Source organism: Argopecten irradians, chromosome 1 (genome assembly GCF_041381155.1).
Source record: "Argopecten irradians isolate NY chromosome 1, Ai_NY, whole genome shotgun sequence".
Classification (NCBI taxonomy): Eukaryota; Metazoa; Mollusca; class Bivalvia; order Pectinida; family Pectinidae; genus Argopecten; species Argopecten irradians.
Genome location: NC_091134.1, coordinates 16,309,774 through 16,329,280, shown reverse-complemented (window position 1 = coordinate 16,329,280; position 19,507 = coordinate 16,309,774). Strand labels below are relative to the sequence as shown.

The 19,507-nt window shown below is 34.5% G+C and overlaps 2 protein-coding genes across 2 annotated transcripts; one reads left to right on the top strand and one right to left on the bottom strand.

Annotated features, from left to right (window-relative positions):
- The first annotated feature begins 3,568 nt into the window (after window positions 1-3,568).
- Window positions 3,569-7,359, top strand: LOC138318995 (uncharacterized). Its single transcript, XM_069261874.1, has 4 exons — window positions 3,569-3,725; window positions 4,229-4,454; window positions 6,502-6,632; window positions 7,000-7,359. Exons 1-4 carry the CDS (start codon window positions 3,632-3,634, stop codon window positions 7,068-7,070), a joined length of 522 nt encoding a protein of 173 aa, XP_069117975.1. The 5' UTR covers window positions 3,569-3,631; the 3' UTR covers window positions 7,071-7,359.
- A 681-nt stretch (window positions 7,360-8,040) lies between these two features.
- Window positions 8,041-18,948, bottom strand: LOC138318987 (paired box protein Pax-3-like). Its single transcript, XM_069261862.1, has 4 exons — window positions 18,435-18,948; window positions 16,609-16,811; window positions 11,101-11,353; window positions 8,041-9,842 (listed from the first exon to the last, which is right to left on the bottom strand). The coding sequence occupies exons 1-4, from the start codon at window positions 18,580-18,582 to the stop codon at window positions 9,652-9,654; spliced, it is 795 nt and encodes a 264-aa protein (XP_069117963.1). The 5' UTR covers window positions 18,583-18,948; the 3' UTR covers window positions 8,041-9,651.
- Between the last annotated feature and the right edge of the window lie 559 nt (window positions 18,949-19,507).

Sequence of the window (19,507 nt, the reverse complement as noted above, 5' to 3'; positions counted from 1 at the left end):
GTGTGTTATAATCATGTGTGTGAATGTTAGTATGTTTCGGGAGGCTGTGGTATTCAGCACGAGTCTCTCTGTACTAGTGGAACGTTTGTCCATTAAATTGTGATATCTTACTGAGGAAAGTCAGTTAGGAAGACGAAGTGACCCCCTTATATCCCTAAGGCCCAAGAGTCCGAAGGCCCGTTACTCAAAAGGCCCATTAGTCCTAAGGCCCGTTAGTCCGAAGGCCCATTAATCCTAAGGCCCGTTAGTCCGAAGACACAATAGTCCGAAGGCCCGATAGTCCGAAAACAGATAATATAACTTGAATTTATATGCGAGCAATACTCGAAATGAAACAATCGTTTATTACAGTTTTAAGATTTGTTGTAAATGCTAAGGTATACTTACATAATGTGACTCTCTGATTTGATTCGAAAAATGATAATAAACAACGAAATGTTGTGAATTTGAAAAAAGAAGAGAATAATCTTGAAATACGTAAACGTCTCTGATATTAAAGAGTATAAGCATTTTATATGTACAATGCAATCCGTTTGAATATTTCCCCCTTAAAATATCATTATGCCGACCATTTTCGTCATTAAGCGTATAATAAAATAAAAAAGTCAAAGAAAAGGGAAAGAAACGCAAAAACAAGTCGTTAAATACATGCACATATTGTACAATATATCGACGTTTACGGGTATAATAAAGGTCATTTGTCGGTAAGATTTAATTATATACATAATCTATTCATGGAACAACGTTATTCCTAATGCAATCTAATTACAGTGTTCATAAGGCTTACAATTGTATGTTTGTAAGATAATTCATAGAACGTATGCTTGTTAGATATGTTATAAAATATAACATTATTAACTTTTTTTTATTTTATTTTTTTTTATTTTGAAGCAATTTTGACCTAGCAATGACAACTTGCCGTCCATTGAAAAATTGTCAGATCAGTAGTGCAGAAAAAATGTTTTCGTGAAAATACAACTGTATGTTAATCATAACAACTATATAACTTGCAATATTTACTAATTTTCGGACTAACGGGCCTTCGGACTATTGGACCTTCGGACTAGCGGGCCTTCGGACTTACTAATTTTCGGACTAACGGGCCTTCGGACTATTGGACCTTCGGACTAGCGGGCCTTCGGACTATTAGGCCGTAGGGATATAAGGGTGTCACCGAAGACGATATCCCAAATTTAGTCGCCTTTTAGCATCATGCAATGGGACAACAATTACTATTCTAATGTCCTACCCGCAGTCTATGATAAACCATTTTACAAATGTATGTGTTAAATTGGCTCAACTAGTAAAATGACGTCCATGCGTTTCCGAACCCGACATTGCCATTACAATTACAAACTTGACTTTTTCTTACAGATTTCTGTTTGTATGCGTATATCAAACAAACGTCGACGTCGTGTGCTTGTTTTTGTTTACCTTCATTCTTGCTATAGCATTCCATGTATAAGGAAATCCCTTTATTATGCCGAAAACAGGAAGTACGTCATCGACAAACAAATAAATTTCGTGATGACGACTGAGGTACATTATTGTCTCCGGAAAATAGGAAACAGACTAGGAAAGCAATCTAGCTTCAACTCGCACATACTTGTTCAGGGCTTTACCGAATCACGCCCTCGCAAGGCTAGACTAAATGAAGTAGATTACTCAAGTGGTTTAATGTTACGACTAGATGTGTGTGATATGTAACTCCTACTTACAGCAAGAGAATTAAGGGGCTCGTATGGGCTGGGGATTAAATTATAATTATCTTACTTCCTATTTATATCTCTGGTAATTTAAGGACGAACTCTCGTGTAAGACGTGTGTATGTACGTGTGCATTAATAGATTATACATGTACAATGTCGTTGTTCAAGTTTTCGTGTTTTTGTTTTAAACTTTGTATGTATTCATGGATGTCGCATCTTTATGAATGTCCCCATGTGATAGTAGTTTCAACGTATAATTTTTATTATTTTCTTCTTTAAAACCTTTTCACATCCTCGATATTCCAGGGGTTACAATTAATGTCGTTATATCCACCCCCTGGACTATCTCATAGTAAAACTGTAAGAAATCAATCTGATTAAAATACATATCCTTATAACGACTCCGTTCAATAAAGGATCTGACAACATCCTATAACGGGTCATGTTCGGATTACCTTTATACAACCTGTACGTCAGATCACATGCAATTTCGACACATTACTACATCTATATTGAAAACGTTATTTCGTCCCATTTTACATATATATTTAGCTTTGTTGTGCTATTTGGGCGAGATGACTACATACACAAAAATAATTCTGACAGCTTTTTCAAACTATTTCGTCAAATGAAATTCGCATTCTAGATTTTGATGGTAGCAATTTGATTGACCATTTCCAAAGGTCACCTGGACATGACCTCTAATGGGGTGTAATGTCAGATCCTCTTATCAAAAGATGTGGTAATAAGGATATGTATTTTAATTAGATTGGAAGGCAATAGAACAGGTAATATATTCCTTAAATCCTTGGTCAAAGGAATTGTATAACGGTATATACTGTGCTTGGGTTGGGCGTCGCTCTCTGATTGGTCAGATTTTTCTCTTGAACTGTCTATGACATATTCCATTGTGAGTATAACGTCAGTGATAGTAACCCCTACAGTATCGAGGATGGCAGTTTCACAGATCTAGGTCTAGCGCCCCTAAACATTTAAGTGATCAATGGACACTCTGATGGGTCCAAATTGACATAAACTGTAACTAATTATCAAATCCATGTGCAATGAAACTGTCTCGCCAATCGTCAACCTTACCCACAAACTTCATCATCGCTCATGTATCGGTAATTTCTATGAACAGCCAATTCAACTGACGACATCTGCAGCAAAAATTGCAAGAATCAATTTGAACGATTTTTACTGAAAACACCAATATTAGAAAAGCAAGGATATCGCTATCCAGGAATGGAAACCATCTAGAAGTTGAAATCATCACGCTTGTTTTTTTTGAGTCCTGCTGATGTTGTTCTTAACTTAGACATCGGTAGTATACGCATGTTCATTGATATAAAAAGGATGTTTGATTCATAGAAATACATAAATATCTATGTGCCTGGTGGTACACCTAAGGGATTCTTAAAATCACGATTAAACGGTTTGATAAGCCCTTCTAATTTATTTTAATCAAAATTAATTATAATATTTATAAAATGTAGATAGTGTATATTGAAAAAGAAAGTCCGACATTTATCATAAAATATTCATGTTAACTTTTTAAGTAGAAACGACAAAATCAGTATTTAACACAGAGTGTAGGTTGTGCACTGTGTGTCATTCATGCTGACGACATCATTTCCTGTGTAGTGCCTGTCACGTAGATAGACAACAACTTTGTGTATTAACACAAATAAAGGCCACGCCAATAAAATTGTATACAATAAAGACGTTATGCAATAATGTTTAATACTGCACTTGTAAAACTGAAAATTGAATATTTCGCTGAAGAAAAGCTGAAATGTTGTTGCTGGCGTTTGTACTTTAGTCGATAAGATACACGGTACCTACTAGACTAACAGATCGATAAACGAGGATATTAATAAGTCTGGCCTAAGATTCATTTTGAGGGAGTCATACACTTAATGTATGTATATAAATATAATAAATAAACTTTGTAATAATTGCGAAGTAACTATGATCGACCTAACGAAATCCGTGGCCTTATTTCTTCTACTTTTTGGTAAGTCAAAGACATTGACATGTTAAATAGAAAATTTATGATAAAGAAGAACAAAATGTATATTGTTACGTTATTTCGGTTCATTATTCGATTTAATGAATTTGATAACTAAACGATTCTATACGATCTCATCTTACTAATTATAGGATGGGTCCGATGATGAGGATACCATAGCACACGTGAAATTATTAGATTTTGTTGTAATCGTTGATATTTCTTAACAAAATCTTTAAAAATAAGATAGAGAGGTATGGAATGAAGCCCAGAGGAGATAACATTACTTTAAAACCGTTGTGAAAATTCCCTTCATTGATCAAACATATTTCTAAGAGCTCTCAAGAATTAGATCAGAATTCAAATTACCACGGTCAAATATAGAGGATGAATTTTATTTATCACATGTAGAGAATGTTAGTTTATTTATTCATTTATTCATCTTTATTTATTTATTTATTTATTTATTTATTTATTTTCCTTTATTTACTTTATTACTGTTGTTTTAGTCACATGTTGCGTGACGACTCCCGTCCCAGACGACGCCTCTTGTTCTTTGACGGTCTGGAACCAGCAGACGTTTGATAATGTCACCAGAACAAAGCTGAGTGTGCGGGAGGGGTCTACAGTATCCCTTTCCTGTGAGTACCGGTGCCCGGGGGTCGAGAATGAGAAAACCCCTCAGATTGAATGGCTAGGACCAGGCTATACCCGGATAAGGTCCACCAAGGGGAGGTAAGTGGCCCTCACAATACATCTTATTTGACCATCCTCGTGCTAAGTAACCCTCACAATACACTTTATCTGACCATCCTCGTGGTAAGTAAACATCACAATACACTTTATTTGACCATCCTCTTGGTAAGTAACCCTCACAAATACATTTTATCTGACCCTCCTCGTGGTAAGTAACCCTCACAATACATCTTATCTGACCGTTCTCGTGGTATGTAACCCTCCCAATACATCTTATCTGACCATCCTCGTGGTCTTCCCTCCCTCTCTCTGGTTCCTGTTACAGCACCTCTTTTCTCATACATGTGCATTGGCTCTTGAATCATATTTCCATCCCCTACCTATGATTCTTCCCCAATAATAACCATCATTAACCTGGTGAGCAATATACGTCTGCTCCTCCATATATTACATGTATACATGATTTGGTCATTGTTGGTTTGGACAAGCTACATCGAGCTCACTTGTTATAACGTCTTTTTTGCTTCAACCTTTCATGCTCCGCTCCCGGCTCTGGTTTCCCTCCAAGTCTGGAACTGCCTTCGCTTCATTCTGCTACTCCTATTTCCCAGCTCATCTTCCAATACTGCTACTCATTCACATGCCCCATGCCTTCCCATACTTGACCAGTGCTTTATGCTACATTTAGTCCATAACTAATTCCTGTCTTTTATTGTGAGATACCTTATTTGATCTGAAAATGCTTCTACATTCACTTCAGCCCTGCTCTTGCTTTCTCTGCTGATCTTGCCCTTTTACTCTACGACTTATAAACCTGCCTTACCTCATTGTATCCTGCTCATCATCTGCTACTATTCCCTCTTAAACTTTTTTGTTTTTACCCCTGTTCCTTCTCTTGTGAATGTACTCTTCCTATTCAAGTTTAACCTCCGCTTCTCTTTACTGCCCCGCTCATTCTCTCCTACATCCAGAACTCCTTTTCCTCGTGTTCCACATACAATGTACGCTGGATATACTCGTCTTTCTTTTGTTCCATCATCAACGTCCACAGATCTTCTTTTGTCTTTACCTTTGTTCTTCTTGTTTCTTCCCTGATTCTACATGCGGTGCTTCTCTGTCTTCATGACCATATCCTTTAAACAACTTCCTCCATTCCCTTTTTCTTAACTTTTGCTCCTTCTGTTATGTGTCCACTCCAACATCGTATTTGTCATGTTTCATGCTCTGATCAGCCTCTGATTTTGCCTGCTCGACGATAAGTCCTAACCTTTCTCTTATCACTTTACCCGACTTCAGCAGCTGATTCTGCTCCTTCGGCCTCATACCGTATCCCCCTTACTCTATTGCTGTTCTTCCTCTACCACCTTACTCTGATGTTCTGTCCCTTCTCCCTACTACCATTTCCCACCTAACTTTTCCTTTCTATCCTCTCTCATTGGCCTTCTTTCTCCTACCTGATCCACCTACCATATGGCTGCTCTTCTATTTTGATATTCCAACACACGCAATGATACCTAATTGTGCTCATGTTACAACTCCTCACACTTCTGTGGGTGGATATTCCACCTCCTGCTCTGTTTCTGCTCCAGTTCTGTTCTTAACACTTCAGCTGTTCGTTAGCTCCCGTCCTGAGCTCCTTCTCTAATGATTCTGTCTTTCTAGTTCTTCTACATTTCCTGTCCCGACACAATCCTATTGTTCTGCACATGTAATCATCCCTGCTTGTTCTGCTCTCTGTAAAAAAAATCTTGCTCCTACTGGTACCACTTCGTCTACCTCTGTCACACTCTTTATGCTTCTCTTTCCAGACTACGTCCGATCAGGGTGGTCAGGCGTCTCGATATTCCACCACTAGCCATTCAGTTCTTGGTAATAGGTCCAAGACCCACCTAGGGCTGTTGCTAGTCTATACAAATTAAAAGTCAGAAGTTTTTTCTATGTTGTTTGACTTTTCATCTTTACTCGAAAACCTTATATATCCTCAATAGAGAGTAACATTTAAACTTTCTTTTCTTCTCCATCACTGTGCAGTTTTAACAATCTTGAGTGTGTATGGGGGATTTTAATTACATATTTCTTATTGAAGGTTATTCGTGGATCCCGGAGAAAGTCCAAGAATCAAATTATTGAATGTCCAATCCATCAGCGCTGACAACATTGGGGTCTACACATGTCACGCCAGGGGCGGGCCATCAGTACATGCAGAACTGGACATGGGTATGCATCATAATAGGGGTTCACATAAAATGTTTTAATCGTGATATTGATATGATGGCATGAGTGGTCACTAGTGTGGGTGTGAGTATACAGTGTCTGATTTACAAAGACTCGTCGGAGTTTTCAGAGTTACTTCCCTTTATTTATCATTTTAATGAAATGTGTTCTGTCCTTCATCCATCTTACTACACGTATAGAAAAAAAACCGACTTAGTTGGACAAACTTTAGTCACATATGCTGTAAACTATATCAAAAATATATATACATGTTTCTCACTTGATATTCAATTATTTCTATTTGCCAAATTTCATTGTAATCCATTTTATTTGTTTGTTTCATATTTATTTGTTTGTAACTACATCACAGAGACACAGGCAGAGGAGTTCACCAATCTAGATCTGGCGAGAGGGGAGGACAGACCATCGGATATGTATTAATCAAGATATCACACTGATGGCTAGAACGAATATATACGTCCCGCTTATAACGCTTTCGGACCATTAGACTATCTGTGTAGAAGTCTGTTGAGTTACAACATCACTGCTAAGGGATGACCAGCAGAGGCAGAAAATTACCTCATTTTCAATTTTTAAATAATAGAAAGAAAATGTACATTGTGATAAGAGATATCCTTATTTGTGTAGTTTGTACTTCTTTCACATGTGATAAATTTTGTTCATGCATGATACGATTTCTTTTTTCAAATAAAGATTTTGTTATAACTAACCACTTTTGCTTTTTTCGGTTTTACTTTGAAGTGAAGTTACTTCCCTTTATTGACATAAAATTATCAGTTAAATATAATTGTCATTTCTAAATTTTCCGGAGACCTGTTACTGCATGTCATTGAATGGTTGTTTATGTAGCAAAACGCTTTTTCAAATGATAAGAAAACATAGAAAAAGGGTTTTGATAATTTCATGTAAAAAAGACATAAACATTTTGACAGAAAATAGCACGTTCTGAAAGTTAATCGATTTTTCCTTTTCCCTCGCTATTCTACAAGGTGTTGTTCTTTCCCATAACCTATTCAAAGTTGATTCATAGAATATAGCGCCAATGTAAAGAGCTTAAAACATAGCTAAATAACATAACTGACAGAGTCAGTGTTATATACTCGAGACAGATACCGGTAGGGCCTATGTTTTTTTTTTTAATTGCACTATAAGACGGTTTCGAAGGAAATATTTTTGAACAAAGTCTTGATTTAGTAAAAGTCTGATTTGTCATTATGAACTTATGAAAAATAATAAACTTCATCCATTGAAGAGGCTAGGATATACGGTATTCGTAAAACAGTAAATAAATTCAATCTAATTAGATAGTTCATAAATTCTAATAGATTTTGGACATTGTTAACAGTTGATAGTTATTTATCAGAACATATTCAAAACTCCAACACAAAAGTTATAGTCGCATTTACAAGACGTTTTTTATTTGACAATTATCATATATGTGGCACTCATATAATATATTTATATTGCATATTGATTATTATAATTTACTTCGTACAAAACACATACTGTAAAAAGGTTAATATTTGGCAGACATGAATATACGTAATAAAATGATACGTAATAAAATGATACATTTTTGTACATGTAAAACGAACAACATGCAACACACATAGAATTCACTCAACTCTTCATTACTCTGAGCAGTAGGATGACAAACGGTGACACATATTCAGATAATGAGATCAACACGGCTTGCTTTAGCAAATATGCGCATTTGCATACAATGGTAGCTGAATTTCTTGTTTTGTATTTTGTGAAATAGATTTCATTTTTTACCTGTTGTGAACAAAAATGAGGGACAAATTTCATCACCCTGACGAACACATATAAATATTTGTGAAAGCGAAATCCTGATATGACCTAATTAATATGCATTGCAGTGATTTATTTCCTGCTATATGCGCACGGACAAAACTGTTAAAAACAAAATACATGTACATGTATTTGACATTTGACAGTTATGTCAATTGGAAAGTGTGATTTTTTTTCTATCTATAGAAATATTCGAGATAAAAAACTGAAAGAACCAATGGTTATAAATAACCCTATCTTCGCTAGCCAAGGCTTTTGGTTCGTGGAGTGTAACGTTATCAAAAGCTTTAGATAACGAAGATGTTATAGCCTAAGCACTTACTTATATTACAATATTTGTTATATAATAGGATATAATAAACATTGTGTAATAGCACAGGTCCCTGTGTGTAATAGTGCCATTATCATGGCTGATTCTACACAACGCATGGTTTAATTAATCTACACTTTCACTTTAACTCTGATAATAATGATGACAGAATGAGATAATGAAATCGAAACGAAAATCATGCCAAACGAATCGGGTCAGATAATTCAAATTGAAATCCGTGAATTATATTTCCTGATCCACTGATTTTAAAAGATACAGTTGTAAGAGACGGAATGATAACTTGCTGTAGTATATCATGAAGTTAAATGTTTATATGAATATGGTATTACATACCATTATTTCCCTGCTCAGAGATCGAGTCGATTCGCCACAGTGTTTTGAATAGATTCTATCAGAGTTACTTCCCGTTAGTTTACCTCTGCCAGTTCTAGGAAGCAACACTATATCATTAAGTCCTTAGATAACGAATATTAGATACGAAGGTCACCACTTATTTCCTCTGTTGATAACTAAGAATTACCTGTACTTTTGGTAGATATGTTTTAATAAAGAAAAATACTTTAAATTCTTTAACAATCAACCTTGCCATACATTGATATATTTTGCTGTGCTCTCTCATTTGTAATAAAGAGAACAAGGAACGACAATTCAGTATTTAGCTGAACTGAGTAACTATTCGTTGTTTTCCTGATTATTTGACAAACGAATTATATACAATACATGATTTACTATATCACACAACTAAAATTCAGATCCCCCTGCGGACAATATGAAAATAAAAATGTCATGAAATGAAAATGATTTGCATAGTTCATCGGTGATAATCAAATTTGTAAACAAAGTCAGTGCGCGATTGGCTTATATTCTCGTTGGAGGTGATGACGTTGTCGAATGCACGTGAGGTGATCGCTTATTCAGCTGTTCTCTGGCGTAGCGATCTCTGTTTTCTGCAGTGAATCTGTGTAAATAGTCCCTCGCGTAGGATTCAAAATGCTTCCGCTGTGAAATGTCCATGTTTTGTTTGACAGATGAAAGTTGTGGCATTTCACCTGGAAGAAAGAATAAATCAACAATCAGGTCGTAATGTTACGTTATGGTCAAAATAACTTAAATTATTTCTTATTTAAGCATTGAACGTCTTTCAGTTGGAAGTCATAGCCAATGTATGAATGCCAACTGGACAGAGGCAAATTCCATGAAGCGCGCTAGCGCTTCATGTTGGATTTGCCTCTGTCCAGTTGGCATTCATTTTGGCTATGAATGCAAACTGAAAGACGTCCAATTTACATTTGGCTACAATTTTATGTTGAATACCAAGGGATTTTGCATCTATAGTGAATTAATCATTCGTTATCATCATGGTTGGAACAGCCATTTGAACAGCCGTTGTCCGTGATCGCTAGCACGACAATTGTGACGTCACAATGATAATGACGTTTTGATAAGCGATTTAAAGGCCCACTACCTTTCAGAAACGGCTTTTAATTTTTAAAATGGGAATGTAAAAAACAAGATCGATAATTTTGTAGAGTCCTAAAAAATATTTAACTTACCGTGTTAATACTACATATATAGACATCAAACCTTCTGAACGATTTGATTAAAATAAATAATATGTTTATTTTCATAACGCGGGTCGTATTATGTTTCCCGCCGTCGTCCTAAATACCGCGCGGTAGTTGACTATCACTGCGCCAGACGGCAAAACAGCGAATTGACTCTCCACTGTTTTCATATATTACGCAGGAAATCTTGCATATGTTTGGTGTCGTAACTTATTTTAGATCATCGGTATGCATTTTCTGGTGTTATTAATGTTTTTAAGAAACCTTTATATTTTGCTCGAAGGTAATGGGCCTTTATTAGTATATGACTGCCAACTGCGCTTGGTAAGTTACATAATGGGACTGCAATTAAAATGTAAATTTGTGGTTTGAACGGTGGCTGAGAAAGAACGATTAACACATACTGTACATGTATTACTACTTGTAGTACCAGATTGCGTAATCATCATTATTATATCCAAAACGAGGCCGTGTAAAGCGGCGTTTTCATCATGACTTAAGTATTTCGTAGAACGTGTTAAGAAATAAACAATAAAAAAGTATGGGAGTTTGGAGATCCTAGCTTAAACGCCGTGAGTCAAGTACGATTTACCGTCGATTATCCCACATTCGGTGATTATGACGTCAAAAAAATCAAAAGATGATGTCATAATCACCGGAAAATGGGGGTAATTGACGGTAAATTGCACTGAACCCAAGTCGTTTCGGTATATACAAACCGTCATAAACAGTGAATACGCACCTGTAAATGGTGACGTAGGTTCCGGTAGAAACGTCGGAAGTGGGAGGACGGGAGGAAGGTTTAACGGAAGTCGAGGTAACCATGGAAACATGCTACTGCGGACGGAAGTGAATGCTGATGGACTGTATCCCATCGGTGAAAACGGCGGTGGTGTAACATGGTATGGTTCAAGTCGGTGTCGCCAGACATCGAACATGCGCACTATATTCTTTTCTTGTTTCCTCCATTTCGCTCTTCTGTTCTGGAACCATACCTATAGAATAAAAAATGCACGTTGTTTAAATGAAAAACACGTGTTCCACAAGGTGCTTTTCTAGACCCGTTATTGTTTTAAGTTAAAATAAACATGTCACTATCTTAGTTTATTTTTCTTATTTTTTTAATTAAAACATGAGTTTCGCAAGGTTCTATTTTAGACCCATTACTGTTCTTCCACCAACACGGTAATTTATAATGACATATCAAATATTTGTAACTTTGCCAAGCGACTAACCTAATCGAATTACATCAAGCAAAAACATGTTGCTTTCGAATTAAAATTTTAAAAGTTCTAATAAGGATTATAATTTTATTTAATTATCCTTAATTTAAAAAGTTATAATTATTCTATTGTCCAAATTACTTTTCCAAATTTAAGCATTTAAACTTTAATTGAAAGCACGTATGTTTTAAAGAGAAAAGCTTTTCCTTGGATTTATTAAAAATCCGCTGTATAATATCTTTATCCTAATCCGTGAACTTAAACAGAGTTTGAGATTTATTTTAATCTCTATTTCCCCCTTAAGTCATATACGTTATACAAAAAACCCATCCGTGTCTCGTAGAAAACATCTTTCTTTTCAGAAAGTTCATAATTTAACAAAACCAATATTTCATCTGGATTGAAATTAAACTTAATATTTTTAATCTAGGTTTTCCCTCATCAAAATGACACGATTGATTTGAAGAAAGATTATAAATCCTTAAACTAATTGGGATATTTGAAAACAGGTATTACAAGTGCATGCTAAAACGTCTAATCCAGGAGAATTATCCTGTCTAGTTTGTGTGTTTTTTTCGATTATTTTATATAAATCTGTTTTTAATTGGGAAAGTACAACAATAGATTAATTCTAGACGCTCTCCAGATTAGCCTGAAACGCCTGACTTACGTCAGAAACCCTGCACGTGTCAACACCGGGATATTCTAATAAACCATAATAATCTCATCATTATCAAATTGTCATTTAAAACCACGTAAACAGTATGATTCGTCGGACATGTGGAGAGTAACATGTATATTCGTTGGACGTGCGAGAAGCACTATCGAAATTCTGCTAGATAATAGGACAGCAAGATTGCTAGCGGGTATTAATTCCGATTGTGAAAAACAGATTTGTTTGGAATTAACGCGGTGGTTTTATTCAAGAAATATCAATTTCTAACTGTCATTTTTAATCTTCTCTTTTAGATACGGATTGAATACATCTATAGGCTAATATATAGTCTATGGATTCGTTTTTAATTCCCCGACCAAAAAAATCTTCACTCTCACAGCAAGTCTTTATGCGGTCCATCCGATTATAACGGTTTGTCAAAATGGCACGGGAATTTGTTTGGATGGGTCGTCTGATATATCAGTTATGTAGTAAATTATATAATTATTCCTTATAAGTAATCCGTATTTAACCTCGATTCTTAACGATAAACAAATATTTGTCTTATTGTTGTGTATTTCGGACTCTGGGTGTTAACAGAGCCCCCTCGTAGTATCAGGAATTACAGTTACGCAACACATAGGAAAGAAATGATATTAGTTATTGTAGTCTATTCTAAGTGGCTAGGAACTATGGTCTAGACTTTGGTAGTAAATATGAAATGGATAATGGATGCCACGTTGAGAAATCAACACGTATATATGGGCGCACATTTGTGATTAGTCGATGAGACTTGTACAGATAAGGCGATGATCTTCCTAATTTTTTGGATCGTAACACACGCCCACCAAGAGTGAGTGACAACAATGTCGAAAGTTTCATTTTCTCTCCCCATGTAAAATTTCTAAACAAGTAGAACACCGCTGTGTTAGGATATTGCTTTTTATATAAAAATGTCACGAAAGGCACGCAAACATTTTACAAAAATGAATTATTTACAAACGTTGTTACGTTTTGTTGGTTTATTTGTTTTCACATTCATCTTATTGTTTTGTTTCTTTGTCTGTCTGTTTTTCTTTTTTTTTTTTTTTTTTTCATCTTTAACAATACACCCATCGTTCTTCATTTCCACATTGTGGATATTAATCTTTATCAGTATTTCTAGACATGGAAATCTTGAAAGTTATAATAATTAATGTAAAATTAGGAAATAGATTAGTATTTATCTAAATCCCTACATGGTAAAAATGAAGTAGACAAGAGGGAATTAAATCAATAAAATCAATCATTTTTTCAGAAATCTAAACAAATCGACGCTCTCTTATACTATTAAGTCCTAGTTTTGTTTAGTGCAGTGTCTAACATATATGTACAAGTCGGGTGTCAGGGCTTTGAGGAAACTCGGGTTATGTTCAAGTGTTATTAGGAAGCGTTGATTATATCACCGTGTGTGTATATCCATATAAATATTAGCAGATTAATCTAACAATGTATACGTTCGGCCTATATTCCTATGTGTAGTGTTTTAATAGGATATCGACGTACTGGCAGTAAGTCTAAACATTATAATAAATCTAATTTCAAATCCGATTGGTTTGACAAATAGAACATATTAATATTTGATAACCTATTAGCGAGTTTTTATACAACATGTAATTCTGTTAATACCTATACAGACAAGTTGATAAATAACGACAAATTCATTCTCTGGTGGCGCGCAATGCTTAACACGACAGATTTGACAAATAAAATTATGATATTGTTCTCGCTTACATGTACGCTAATAAATGCAGTCTTTCAATGTTATTTCTGATAGTAATGCTACATAGCAGTTTGATAAAATTTTACAATAGTTTGGGACAGCCGCAACTGTTTTTGTTTAGCACATTGTTGTACATGTGCATTCTACAAGCATATTTGGTCAGATATTTCAAATGATTTTCTTTCCACTTGAATAAATAAAACAAGATAACGCTTGATGGTAGAGGTATGATTGGGTAATTCTGAAGTAAAAAAAATATATACCAGGAAAAACAATATATGACTGTAGTTTCTTCAGGAACATAGATAAATGTGCATATGGATTGTGGATATTCGTAGGCAATGCTTTTGTTTGTGGTTTTAAGTGAAAATAACAGTTTGATTTTAATCTTTATAAAAGTCCTTTCCCTTTCCCGCACCAAGAGACACTCGTCGGCGGTATAATTGTAAGCGATCGCCGTGTACAGTGTTTTCACATGGAGAGTATTTTACCTCATTAGTGAAAATGTCTGATGCTTCTGATCAATTTTCTTTTTAATTCCACAATAGGGATATTCTTCTCAACAATTCATCCCTGCGAACCTAAAAGAGGATTAGTTAAAATTGCTTTGTCCTTTTACTATGTCGGAAACTTTCCATCACTCTCCCAATTTATAAAATTACCGATCTGTTACTGGTATCCCGCAGCGCCCCCTGTGTACTGTTTCTCGTACATGTATCAGGAGCGCTTAATCTGGCCCTTTATCTCCAAAACAGGGACTGTTAATCTCTACCCTGGGGATACAAACTTTTAAGATAGCTTGAAGTTTGGGGGAATGCTATTTCTACAAGTTCTTAATCTTAGACTCAGTAACAAAATACAAAATAAATCGGTTATATATGCATTTGCATCCAAATAATACCACATAGATGCTCTTATTCCCTACATTTCTCATTTGATAATACATTCTCACGCGAGATTCGATATATAGCATATTGACTCGGTGTTTCCATTTTCATTCCTTTAGTGACGTAAAAAGCGGGCGATTTTGCGCTTAATTCTAACTTTATTTATTGTCCAAACGTGAGTACTTCAGGGCGCCGTACTGTTGCCATTGCTCTTCCTGTAATTTCTTAGTAACATGCACACGATGTCTTTTTGACAACTGTCAAAGAAACTAAATAATCAAACTTAGGGACCCATTGATTTGGTCCACCAACTGCATCAAAAGGCCCAACTAAATAAAAATGCACTGTAATATCAAACTTAGGGACCCTTGATTTGGTCCATATGGCCATGGTGTTTTACCGCATGAACCTCAAGCAAGGCCCATAATGGAAAAATATAGACTGTGAGATTGGTGACTTAAACTAGTTTTAAAATAATACTCACGATCGGTCACATATGGTTATTTATAAATTGTAACCAAAATGCTTCTCAACGTATAGGTACGGTGTTCTTCACTGCATAAACGCTTTTTGTACAAATTTTATTTTTTCTAAGAATATAAACTTTACTTGCAGTAACTACTCTTTAAAATACAACCACTTAACGGTTTTTTTTTTTTTTTTTTTTTTTTTTTTGCAGAATTACCCGTTTCTGTTTTTGATTTCTCAAATTCCTTTCGTGACATCAAAAGCGGGCGATATTGCGCGCTTAATTGTTATTTTTATCTATAGTCCACATGTGAGTACTTCAGAGCACCGTACTGTAGCCATTGTTCTTCCTGTAATTACTTAGTAACATGCACACGATGAGATAATCTTTTTAACAATTGTCAAAGAAACCACATAAAATGCATCTAATATCAAACTTAAGGACCCTTGATTCGGCCTATATGGCGTTATACCGCATGAACCTCGAGCAAGGCCCATAATGGAAAAATAAAGACTGTGAGATTGGTGACTTAAATTATTTTTAAAATAAATACTCACGATTTGTGACATATGGTATTTGTTTTTTGACTCAGCTCAAGTGATATATTGTCATGTTAACTCAATAGGGAGTGCATCTCTTTTTTTAATTTTTATTTATAAAGAACAAAATTGGAAACAAATTGCTTATAAACAGATGGGTACGGTGTTCTTCACGACATAAATGGTTTTTGTACAAATTCTATTTTTTCTAAGAATTTAACCTTTACTTGCAGTAACTATTCATTAAAATACTACCACTTAACGTGATTAAGCAGAATTCCCCGCTTCTGATTTTGATTTCTCAAAAACGCAATTTAACTCACAACTCCCGAAAACGCATTTAAACTCTTCTAAATCAAAGACTATAGGCCTATCAATTATGATATTCCAGGAATGAATTAGTTAATGCATACGACACCAATAATATTAAACAAACTGCTGAAAAAATGTACCCCTTGTCGAGGCAATAAAATAGCCATCGAAAGCTTTCAGCATTTTTTCAAAATTTACGAGCAATATTTCTTCTTGATATTTTTTTTGTTAGTTTTTACTTTATTTTATTTCTTATTTTATAGCATTTTCATTTTTAGCATTTCATACATTTAGAAAACAAAGGATTGTCTGAATTCGCGAAATCGTACTTAAAGTCATGTTTACAGTGACTTCAAATGTGATATGGTTCGTAATTTTTTATCTTTATTAGAAATATACACACCTGGACCCTCGCCTCTGTGAGTTCCACTTTCTCGGCGATCTGTTCCCGGAGAGTACAATCCGGATAGTGTGTGTGGGTGAACACCGCCTCCAGTTCCCGGAGCTGTTCCGCGGTAAATGTGGTCCGGTTCCGTCTTTGTTTCTTCAATGAAGCTGATAAATCATCATCCGCATCGCCATCACAATCAACTTCCTGATCATACCCTGTCAAGGAAACATTGATGAAACTGCATTATCTCGAACTCTTATCAGTTGGAGATTTGTGTTTATCCGAAATACTTTACTGCCCAAAAATTCAATGGTTATCTCGATTTTTTTTTATAGTTCAACCGACTTTATTATGTCCTTGAAAAATTATAAAACAGATTGTTTAAACAAAGCATGATATGGTTTTGAAATAAATTGAAACATACAAGAGGCAGGTAAGTTTGTCCTGTCTATTTTGATTCAAATTAAATCTGAAATGTTTCTGTTCCGTTAATGTGAAGATTTCGAGCGGGTTTTTTTTATTGATTTTTACTAAATACCAGTGCATTGATAATCCTTTTATTTGTTAAAAAATTGTTTCAAACTATTAATTGTACTTATAGAAATTGTAGAAATTGTGTTATAATATCAGCTAAAAGGGATCAATATCATTGTGGACGCAATTTAAAAAAAAATGTTCTTGGTTGTTCAAATTGTAATTTTATTTGATAAAAAACTACCCACATTGTTTGTGGTTTTTAAAGAAATAGTTGATATTGCAAGATGTGTTTGAAGGAAATAAAAAGTACATGTAAAACATGAAATGTTATTTTCACAATTAGAGATATTTTGTTATTTAAAAAAATCGCGTGAGATTTATGTACATAGAACACATATAAAATTTAGCGTCTTTTAGACTGAATATATCAAGTAGTCAATGAAGATTTTAATATTGAAACTTTAAGAATAGCGCAAAAATAAACGAAATTGAGCAATTCGAGATAATGAGATTATTTAAAGTTGAGAAAAATATGGCATACTCTTTTGCCCTGTCCAATTTATTTGTAAATAGTAATTGAAATTAATGGAATTAAATCCCATGAATACGAATGTGAGTAACTTTTTTTTAATTCAATATAGTAGAATTATTAACGCTTATTTTATATATGATAAAAATAGACAAATCATCATAAAAATGAAGAATTAATTAACTATAAATGATATGTTCATTACAGAAATGACTGCACTTCAAGCAACACAATAAAACGTGTTTGTAATATCTTTTTCTTATTAAAAGCCACGGAAGAGAAGCATTTTTAGATATTTTTTCTTTCCCTTTTTCATTATGAAAATTTACTGTTAATATTCATCTGAATCAAAAAGAGGGCTATTTAACCAGGAATTTCACACATCAAACTTATTTTAAAACATAATCTTGCAGGCAATATTTGAAAGTTATAAGGAATTTAATAATTGTTTTATAATATTCTTCTTCTCTGAGATTGCCTTTTCTTGAGAAAAAAAAGTATGGACAACCTAAAAAATATAATAGAAATGGAAAGTTGTGCATGAGTTGTAATACATTGCATTAAAAGAGTAAATATTGTCAACTCCCGCATTTTTACAGTACATTTTTGGTAATTTAATTATGCATGCTGATTTTTAAAACAAAATTGAATTAAAAACAATTTAACGAGACTAAATCCTAAATTGTATCAGCGTGATACAAATTATTGTATATACGTAAAGAATATATTTACTTGCCATTTTGTCGCCCTAAAAACGTCTCAATTGAAAGAATCTGAAGTACAAATCATCATTTCAAAACTTGATTTCGTCCTCTAAAGAAATATTCCTTACCTCTGTCTGATGAGTCGTTGTCGTTATCATCTACAACGTCTATTTCTTCCTCCCCAGAATCATTCTCACTGTGTCCGAGTCTGGAGATGACTTCTTTGTTCGGTTTATATGTAAGATCCTCAGCATCGCTGTAATCCTTTTCGCTCATTTTCAATAATTTCACAAAAGTTTTAAAATATTATGATAAAATTGTCCAGCGCAATTTGCATGTACTTTAAATCACGTGTACGAAATTATTCCTTTTCAAAATTATCGCGCTATTTCATTGGTTTAATCACATTTCATAGGAACAAATGTCATAACTACTACGTCCAGTTCTAATTAAAACAGTAAATTCGCAATTATACACGGAAAATGTACAAGTGTTGTTTAGAAATTTAAAAAATATATTTTTTTTCTCCTTTTCAACCAATTCCTTTTCACATTTTGTATTGCTCCATCTGATTGAAAGTTCCAACTTGGATCTCCAAAGACTACTAAATGCTGTCCTTTTGGTCAACAAGATCGTTTGAGCTCGGAAGATACTTGTAAACTATCTGTTACACTGGTCTAATTACCCTCTAATACCCAGCATTTCCTTAGTTAACTTTATCCTTTAGGATCGTATTGTCCAACGCGAACGAGCTTTACCACTCTCAGTGAAAGGCTAAAGAGTAGATTGTAGCGAACAATGGACACATCCCTACAGGAGCGCAAAATCCTCTAAGCGGGATTAGAGGCGCGAATCGTACATGATACGCCCCCCTAATCCGATCACTTCCACGCTTTTATTATGAAATCATTCTATCGTTAAACAGATATAAAATGGACTCACACATCTTAATTGTTTAAATTTTGAAAACTTCAATTTGTTATTATTTACAGAGCCAAATTAAGAAAATCGCACCTTGATAGTAGATCGAACTGAATTATTTTGTTTATGGCTGACTACTAGACAAATTAATGACGCTATACGTAAATATAAGAAAAAGTTGTAATATTTTGCAAGAGCTACACATGTGTTTTTATCATTTAACAATAGATGAATACTAAGGATGGAACAATCAAAATTGTTTTAACGGTCAAAACAGTCC

Excerpts from the sequence above, each read along its gene's own strand:
- LOC138318995 (XM_069261874.1), top strand. The coding sequence starts at position 3,632 with ATGTATATAAATATAATAAATAAACTTTGTAATAATTGCGAAGTAACT. Across the intron at positions 3,726-4,228 it reads CTTATTTCTTCTACTTTTTG|TCACATGTTGCGTGACGACT; the intron begins GTAAGTCAAAGA and ends CTGTTGTTTTAG. Across the intron at positions 4,455-6,501 it reads ATAAGGTCCACCAAGGGGAG|GTTATTCGTGGATCCCGGAG; the intron begins GTAAGTGGCCCT and ends TTCTTATTGAAG.
- LOC138318987 (XM_069261862.1), bottom strand. The coding sequence starts at position 18,582 with ATGAGCGAAAAGGATTACAGCGATGCTGAGGATCTTACATATAAACCG. Across the intron at positions 16,812-18,434 it reads CAACGACTCATCAGACAGAG|GGTATGATCAGGAAGTTGAT; the intron begins GTAAGGAATATT and ends TTTCCTTGACAG. Across the intron at positions 11,354-16,608 it reads TCACAGAGGCGAGGGTCCAG|GTATGGTTCCAGAACAGAAG; the intron begins GTGTGTATATTT and ends TTTATTCTATAG.